Consider the following 9528-nt stretch of genomic DNA (forward strand, 5'->3'; position numbering starts at 1 on the left):
AATTGGCCTATCACATCCCATCTATTTACCACCATGCTCGACATAAGAAAACGGTCGATTCTACTCTTCGATTTGCCATCTCCACTAAACCAAGAATTTTTTTTCCTTTACAAGGAACATCAACCAAATTGCATTTATTGATAAACTCCTCAAAAAACTCCGCCTCTTTGTTATTGACCATAACCGCCCTCCCTTTCCTTTCTCTACCATGCTTGATAGCATTGAAATCTCCTCCCATAATCCACTCTCCGTCGTTGAAAATCAATTTTAAATCCAATAAAGCCTCCCACATTTGCTTCTTTTTGTTTAGCTCACAAGAAGAATAAATGTTCACCACGTAATATAAATTGCCCTTCCAAACCGCTTTAATCCCCAAAAAACCATCACCTTTGAAACTATTCAACACCTCCACTTTATCATTCTTCCATAAAGTATGCAACCCACCCGATCTTCCCACCGAATTAGAAAAAGAGAAACCAATCTCCGGGTATCTCCAAAAACTATTTGCAATAACTTAATTCATGTTGGTAACCTTTGTTTCTTGGATTAGAAAAATGTCCGCATTCCCTTTTGCAATAAGAGAACTAATCCTCCTTCTTTTGAGTGCATTCACTCCCCCTCTAATATTCAATGATCCAATAATCATTGCACACCAATTTTTAACTCCTTCCTACACTCTCCTTCTATGTATCTCTCTTGATCCAAGCTTTCAATCCTACTAATTAACTTACTCCGGCCCTCCTCATCAACCACTCCCAACGCCACTATCGCCGCCAATAATTTGCCCCCGACATCCCGGTTCAGAAATTCCCACTGTCTATCATTGTTTCTACGTATGTGTGAATTCTCTTTTTGGTCCCCATAACACACAGTCCTACTGCCACTGTGCCCACTTCCTTCCTTCAAAGAATTCACTAAAGGAAGTGCCCCCTTTTTATTATACTGCCTATTACTTGCCATAGATTTGAGAATCCCACCTTGATGCTTCTCTTTCCTATCATCTACACCAATAACAGCAATATCTAGATAGCCATTCAAATTTTTATATCTCATCTTATTTGTTACCTCCCTGCCTCTTGAACACTCTGCCGGACTGAAATTTAAAATTCCACCACTGCCTCCACACTTACCAGCCCCCCATATTCTTTCTAAATACTCAGCAACATCACCGCTGTGAGAATTCGAGATGGATTCCTCCCCAGCCCCTGCATCCAAACAGCCAGTATATACTCCTTCACAAGACACATTAATCCCGATTGCTATATCCTTAACCGACCCAGGCATAGCTTGAAGCGGTTCGTTGCGCAAGTTCGACAGAGAATTATCAAACAAACCCACCTCTGCGTTCATACTGCTCGACTTCGTCCCTGCAAAAACTGCCTCCATGACACCCTTCGCCGAACTTCCTTTTGATGTGGTTCCCTCCTCCAACGAATCGAAAACTAAAGCCGAGTCTACCTTACCATCCAAACCCCCTTCAGCCGCAAATTGATCAAGCTATCCAAAGAGAACTCTGACTCCATAACTCCATCCTTTCCTCCATAATCCTCTATCCAGCTGACCTCAGAGTCTGTTGAGTTGCAACCAGAGGATAAGGATGACACTTTCACGTATTCATTCGCATCATGCCAGCCGCATCTTCCCTAACACAAAGATTATGCAATCCACCATCTATACTCACTGTTACGGTGTCAGGAATTTTAAGAGTGATAGGGATGTTCACCATCACTCTAGCGACATCAAAGACTTCACTTTTAGCAGTGTTCTCATCCACACATATAAACCTTCCCCAAGAACCAGCTAACGCCACAAAGAATTCAGAATTCCACACATGAAGAGGGATACCATAGACTCTGAACCATGCATCCCTGCTACCGTCGATTGACCCCTCCTCCCACATCTTAATAACTGAAAACCAATCCTTCCACCATAAATCTCCTTCCCTTATCAGATCCTCTATAAATCCCTCCTCCGACTCCTCAAGCAAACAAGAGTTACCACCTAATGGAGTGACTTTCACCCCAAAGACCCCTTCTATCTCCAAGTGAGTCTGCACATTATATGCTGTGCCTGGAAAACGCAAATGACTTACATACGCTTTTACAAAACGACTTCTGAATTCCTCCTTAGACTGGAAGCTAAACAGTGGTTTCTCAACCTCCTTCATTTCAGCCACCCCAATTACCTTTGCTACAACCTCCGCATAAGACTTGCCTGCTCGATTGTTCTCCGCCCCTCTCAACTTCCTATTCTTATCGTTGGCCGAAAGAGGCATTCTCCTCTCCGCCCCTTTTCTAGGTACACCCCTCTTAACCACACCCCCAATAAAACCCCTCTGATACCTAGGCAAATTGACATGTATTTTCCTACCTGCAATGATTATATTGTCCAGACGAACCGCTAAGAGCCTGCCATCTTCCACTTCTGTGAACCTTGCGAAACCAAAACGTTTTCTGACCTTATTCCTTCTAGGTGAAATAGCCACTTCCACCACATAACCAACACACCCAAACAGATTAAAGATTTTTCTAGCAGTGTAATCCTCCGGGAACTCAGAAACGTACATGGAAATCACCTCTTTGTTCACTAGAGGGAAGTTCCGATTCCTCCCCCCAAAAGGGAAGGTATCCCATCTCGAACCAGTGCCTCTGAGATAAGAAACTCTAGTCCATCCTCCCTTCTGCATCTGGAGACCCGAAAGAACAACTCAAAAATAGATCTAAACAAAAGAAGCAGACGAAATCTGGGAACCCATAGTTTTCGGCCAAACCTACAAGGCTCCTCTATCTCTCCCGTATTTATGTAATCTTTTATTATCCATTCTTTCATGTAAATTTGAGAGCTATAACATTTTTCTTTCTTGTAAAATTACATTTTTGACCACGTCTAATACTGGCCAATATCAAATAATTATAATGATAGAATTTTCTATTTTTATTGCATTTGTTCTATTTTCTCATACAATTAGGTAAATATAGGTGAATAATGCAACTCAATTGATATGTTTTAATTGAAAGTTCTATTGCTATGTGTTAGTTTGTCTCATCTATTGTGTATATGTTTTTTAGATTAGATCAGAACGTTGACGCCATTAGTGGGAATGACCAAACATTCCCATTTTTCGTTTAAAATCATGATAAATTTGAGTAGTTTGGACCAAATCCAATGTAATTACTCTTATTTTTCTAGGTTCAGTGAATCCTCCAACTCAAATCAAGACAACCTAGATATCCCTAACCTAGCCAACATTGTTTCATTCAATGACTCTCTTAGGGGTTGAAGAAAGTGAATCTCCACTTCATTATTTCCAAGGTAAAGCAACAACATGAAGTTACAGAAAAAACTATCCTCTCAATAAAAATAATTTATGAAGGAGTTGGTGGTCAAAAAATTGTTAGTGAAAGTAAAATTAGATCCTCAAATTAAATTCGTGAAGTTTGTTTCAAATCATATAAATTCTTCTTTCAACTTACATCTTTCCCTTTGATCATGAGGAACACTTAGTAGAGATACCATAAAAATTTTCTCATGCATATCACCATTTAAAAATGTATTTTTAACATCCATTTTAAAAATATGTCATTGATGAACCGATAAAACAACAATAAGATAGTAAATGGTAGTCATCTTGGCCATGAAAGCAAAGGTTTTTTTACTTTTATTTGATGATATATTGTTGAGCGAATCCTTTTAGCAATGAGACATTCTTTGTAGCGCTCAACTCATCCACCAGACTTATTGATTTTGTATATCCAATAAGACCCAATACCACATATTTAAGAGGAGGACATATTTATTCTTAAGTATATTGTAAAGTAGAAAGTCATGCTGCCTAAGAGGGTCAAGAATAGCTCTATATAGGAAGATGACTCTGGCAAACTATGAATAGAGGTTAGGAATGAAGAAAAAGAAGTACAGTAACAAGAATAGCAAAAATGAGGTAATTTAATAGATTTATAGTTATGAGATGAATAACAATGAGAGATGGGAGAAAAAAAAGAGAGAATAAATTTATTATCCAATATGAATTTTTTTAAAATTAAAAAACTTAAATGAATCTCGAGCTTAACATAGAGACTAAAAATAAATATTAAATCTTAAACGTAATAGGCATAGGCAAGGCAGAGGTGGATGCAAGCAGATACTAACATCCCTACTTCTATAATTAAAAACTGAATTTTTCTCGCATTCATTTTTACTTCAAATTCAATCAATTTTTCTCCATTAAATTTAGGGCGAAGCCATTCGGATCCAAATTTATTTGTGATGCCTAATTTTATCAATCTAGATAGGTACGAGTACCAAATTGAGTTGAGAAAATGGTACGAATGCCAAATATGCCAAATGATTAATCTAATACACAAAAATCCAGTCCCAATTATTCAGAACGGGATTTGATGTTGAATGCTCAGTCTTAACTTAACTATACAAGTGTCATGCTGAATCTTGGACAATCACAAGTTCCTTTTATTAAATACAAGTGTTAATATATATCTTTTTATTCAACTAATTTTTGGGAAAATGATTGGTAACCTGCTAAATGATTTAGCTAGTCTACCTATACTAAAAAGACTTATAAGGTATTAAGTGATAATTTTTTTATATAAACTAATAATTAAGCCATAGACGAGAATTCAAAAAATTAGACTATAATTAATTTATTAGTGAAAAACTAATTGATTGGATCTGAAGTAGCTTCTCAAAAAAATAAAAATAATAATCTCTTGAGATACAGTACTTTATGAAACACCTCTTAGTTAAATAACAAGTTTCTTATTTGTATTTTTTAGAGGAAGTTTACAATTTGCTAAATAAGCTAACTTATTGGTCATATTAAACAAAGCCTTATTCATAATAATTGAAGTCAATACATAACATAGAATGACTTATTAAATTAATCAATGTGTAACTTTCATTCAAACTATTTAGTTATAACCCTATGGATTTTTTATTTTTTTTTGGTGAATGTCTATAGTTTTATAATATGTATGTATTTTTCGGTACGTGTCACTTTTTCTCATGTAAAATATATTATACCTTCATCTCATTTTCGGTTACATGTTAAATATACTTTAATTTTTAGTTATATTAACTTGTGTCATAAAATTGCAAAAATAAAAGTGTTGAAAAAGATAATTTTTATATTTTTAAGAAAGAAAATGCACACTATATTTCTTGTCACTTGTCATTCTGACACAACTTAACATTTTTATTTTTTATAATCATATCGAGAGTGCAATATATTTCGGCAAATGAATTTGATGAGCAACTTAAAATTTCGGCAAATGAATTTGGACAATTTTGAGACTAAAGAAAGATGAAATATGTAAACACAAATCAAAGAAATCATCCTTAATTGAATTTGGAAAAAGACTATGGATTTTCACTTCTATATTGCTATTGATGATATTTGCAAGAGAGTGAATTGCTGACTGATATGTTGTTGTTTTTGATTTGGTTGTGCTATTAACTTTTGAAAATTCTATGTATAATGCCTTTTATGACTATGTAGTGTTTTCTCTTAAAAGTGCTTCTAGGCTATGTATAATGTATGCTCCATTTCAATTGTCTCTTACACTACGCCAAAATTGATTTTTTGTATCGCTTAATTTAATAGCACTTTTAAAGAAAGTGCTATTAAAAACAAAAAAACACATCTATAATAGCACTTTATTGTCGGGCGCTATTATAGGATACATACAATGTAATTTTGATAGCACTTTATGAAAAAACGCTATTATTAAACTTCAGTAAGATAACGCTTTATACAAAACGCTATTAATACTATACACTAAGATAGCACTTTCGTCAAATTGCTATTAATATTATTCATTAAGATAACACTTTTAGGAAACACTATTATTGTACTATCCTATATTAGCGCTTATGCAGAAGCGCTATTGTTTTCATAATATATAATTAATAAAATAAATAAATAAATAAAAAGAAAAATATTTTGTTTCCCCCACTAATTTCGGTTCCATCCCTATGTTTTTTAATTTTCTTGAAACAAAATAAAAGAATAAAAAAAATAAAATGAAATAAAACAAAACAGAAACAGAAGCTCGTGAAAATCAAAATCCCATCGAAAATCTTCTCCAAACCAAACCCTCTTCTTTTCGTTGTACAACAATTGATTATCTCCAAATCATCAAAATTGCCTTCAAATCAGTTTCATTTAAATCATCTTAGGGCTACATTTCATCTTCTCAAATCAGTTTCATCGAGGGCTTCAAATCATCTTCTGAAAAAGGTTTAGGGTTTCAGCTCGTGAGTAGCCCAGAGAAAACAAAGGAACGTAGCACTTTAATAGAACGCAACTTTCAGCTCATGATTCAGTATTGGATTCGCCTATTTCAGAAGGTAAATGTTACTGATAAGCCAATTTTGATGTTTTCAATGCTTATGATTGGCAATAGATTATTGTTTATGATTCTATGCTTCGATCTGACATTTCTATTCAAAGTTTTGATTCAGTGTTTTGATTTGGCCTTTCGATTTGGTATTTCAATTCGGCATTTCGACTTTCGATTTAGTATTTTGATTCGGCATTTCGGTTCAGCACTTTGACTATTTGTGTCATGTTTTCTGTGTTTAGTGATCTAAGCTACTCAGTGAGTTTCTTTTGTTTGAAATGTTGGGTTTAAAGGTACAAAATACGAATGACTAGAATTCATGATGTTCTACAACTTACTATGAACGGTCCCTTTTTTCTTCTTCCATGCATCTTGATGAGACTGGAAAAAGAGGGTCCTAAATTGACAAAGTGCTCAATTTTGAGAATGACGATGTAATCTTTGAGGAGATAATTATTGGATGCTGGATACACCTCCCATTGGAAGAACCTACCATACAAAGTATGGCCCTCCCAAGGCTCCTGGTGTTGATGAGGTAAGACTGCATTGATCTTTAAGCCTTATAAAATATTAATTGCCTTAAAACATGTTTCGTAAAAATTTTCAATGAGCACTTGTACAAATAGAATATGTGAAATGATCTTATAATCACTGTGAGTCTTTTATAATAGGCTTTTGCACCTTGACTCTCATCATGCCTCGTATATCTAAGTTCTTCTTGAACACTAACAATTATGTATAGATCTTTTTGTAAAATAGAAATCGAATACTTGTATCAAGTTCCAAACTGGATCTAAGATTTCTTCTTATAGTGACTTACACATTTGCAAGACTTCCTTAAAAGCTTTTAAAAATGTCTTTCAGACTCGATCATAAATGCTAAATGAAATGAGGTGCGAAAATATACAATTAAGAAATTTTGTTGGGAAATGAATTTGGATTTGAGAGAACTGCTGGTTTTAATTACTGTTAGTACTTTAGTTAAATAGATTTCCCTATTGAAATGGTTAATCACATATGTTGTTGGTTGGTTCAGTTTGATTATGATTTTTGATGTCATTTTGCTCGTTTCGTTGTTTGCTTTGCAATCAATAGGTTTACCTGTACGGTGGTCATGTGACTTGGAAGAATGAACATGGTTCGAATTGTGTTTCCTCAGTAGTAAGGTTTGTAATTTGAGTTTTCTAAACAATGTTCATTTCTATTTTTTAGTGTCAGTGCATTAATTTTGTTACTGAGTTTATTGATGGTAATTTTTCTATGCTGGCTGGACAGAAAGAAAAGGAAAATAATAAAGTATACCTAATTATAAATTTTTAGATCATAATTCTAAATTGTGGTCACCGTCACTCTGCGAACAAATAAATGCCGCCATTTTATGATATTGTTGCTTACTTCTAATATTCTTTCCACAAGTATGTAAGGTAGTAGATCTTGCTTTTTTTATATGAACTTGTTGAAGTTGTTACTAACTAAATAAACAAAATGCACTTATCAGATGTTGTTGTTGCACATCGAGGCCTCGAATTCATGTTTGGATGTTAAATATTAAAATCAAATATTAATCTCTATCTCAAGTGATTTGTGTTGTATATATAAACTATGTTTTAGAAATTGTTTCAAGTTTTAAAGGAGATGAAGAGTTGTGGTGTGCAGCCTGATAAGCAAATTTTATAATGTGATAATTGATACTCTTGGAAAGAAGTATAATTGTCTTGATCATGCGATGGCAACATGGAATAGCTTGATTGATTGTCATTGTAAGTGTGGGCGACATTATAGGGCAGAGGAATTGTTTGAGGTATACCAAGAAATCTAAAGGTATTATTACCTTTGTTGGTCTTGGTCCCACTATGCTCAAATTTCACCTATCTAGTTAGTATTTAGAACCCACCCACATAGGTAATAATATTACATGGGCATGATACTTTCATATATGTGAATTGTTGAAACTGTATGGTTATGTATAAAAGGTCAAATGAATTTTATTTACTTTAGATAAAACAGAAACAAACATATATTTACTTGGTCAAATTATATTTTAGATTATAATTAAGAGCTTTAAGAAGTCAAAGTTGCATCTCATAAGCTAGGCAATAGATAATGGTGTTTGATTAAAATGAGAAACTTATTGTGTGATTTGCTTGTATAAAATAAACGCAATATATAAAATTATTTATGTGTCTTTTTGTGATACAGGGAACAAAAGCTATAGAAAGTTTGGCTATGAATTTGCAAATTAAGGACAAGTAGAATTTACTCAAGGGACTAAAGAAGATCCTAAGTCTCAGTCAGCCAAGGTACAAGACAAACACTCACTATAATTTGTTATAAGTTGCATTCCTCATGTAGGATGACAAGAAGAATGAAATTTCATCATCTAGACACCATCCACTTGAAGGTTCGCATCAATATAATGGTGTATTTCATTATAATTTATAGGAGTGTGTAATAACTAATTATGTAAAATGATTATATAAGCTTAGCATTCCCTAGAATATAAATATGAAAAATTTTCTTGTTGTTTCATTTCAATCAGGTAAGCATTTTCTCATAGTTTAAGTCTCTTAGAGACCTTTCTAATTTCAACTTATGTCATATTATATTGGTATATGAGTTTGTAGGATTAATAGAACTCAATTTTACTAGTAGCCATGGAGTGAACATGCCATGGTTGTAAAGTACTTTTGCTAGTAGCCATGAAGTGAACATGTCATGAATGTAGCTTTTTGATATTTGCACACCACAAGAATGATTTTGTGTACAATTTTTTTTATTTATAAAATGTACTACAATAGCATTTTGGAAAGAGTGCTATTAATGAAACGTCTTATAATAGCACTTTTAAGAGAAAGTGCTATCAAACATGTGCCATATATTAGCACTTCCTTTGAAAGTGCTATTAAACATGTGACATATATTAGCGCTTTGTTTGAAAGTGCTATCAAACATGTGCCCTATAATAGCGCTTAGTTTGAAAGTGCTATCAAACATGTGCTCTATAATAGCGCTTAGTTTGAAAGTGCTATCAAAAGCAAATAAAAAAACGTGCAAAATGTCCACTTCAGTAGCGCTTAAGAAAAAATGCTATTAAAAACCAGTACTTTAATAGCGCTTTTAAAGTGCTATTAAAAAATATATATTTACAATAGCGGCGCAGTTAATAGCACTT

The 9528-nt window shown here is 33.7% G+C and overlaps 1 protein-coding gene and 1 long non-coding RNA gene across 2 annotated transcripts; one reads left to right on the forward strand and one right to left on the reverse strand.

Moving 5' to 3' along the window:
• Nucleotides 1-1606: 1606 nt before the first annotated feature.
• On the reverse strand, nt 1607-2686 carry LOC131619193 (uncharacterized). Its single transcript, XM_058890316.1, has one exon. The coding sequence runs from the start codon at nt 2684-2686 to the stop codon at nt 1607-1609; it is 1080 nt and encodes a 359-aa protein (XP_058746299.1).
• A 3919-nt stretch (nt 2687-6605) lies between these two features.
• On the forward strand, nt 6606-9267 carry LOC131617308 (uncharacterized). Its single transcript, XR_009288532.1, has 3 exons — nt 6606-6891; nt 7452-7522; nt 8556-9267. It is a non-coding gene; the product is annotated as an uncharacterized LOC131617308 (long non-coding RNA).
• Nucleotides 9268-9528: the final 261 nt, after the last annotated feature.

This window comes from Vicia villosa, linkage group LG7 (assembly GCF_029867415.1).
Source record: "Vicia villosa cultivar HV-30 ecotype Madison, WI linkage group LG7, Vvil1.0, whole genome shotgun sequence".
Classification (NCBI taxonomy): domain Eukaryota; kingdom Viridiplantae; phylum Streptophyta; class Magnoliopsida; order Fabales; family Fabaceae; genus Vicia; species Vicia villosa.

What these genes read in the sequence shown, in the direction of transcription:
- LOC131619193 (XM_058890316.1), bottom strand. Translation starts at nt 2,686, where the DNA reads ATGCAGAAGGGAGGATGGACTAGAGTTTCTTATCTCAGAGGCACTGGT.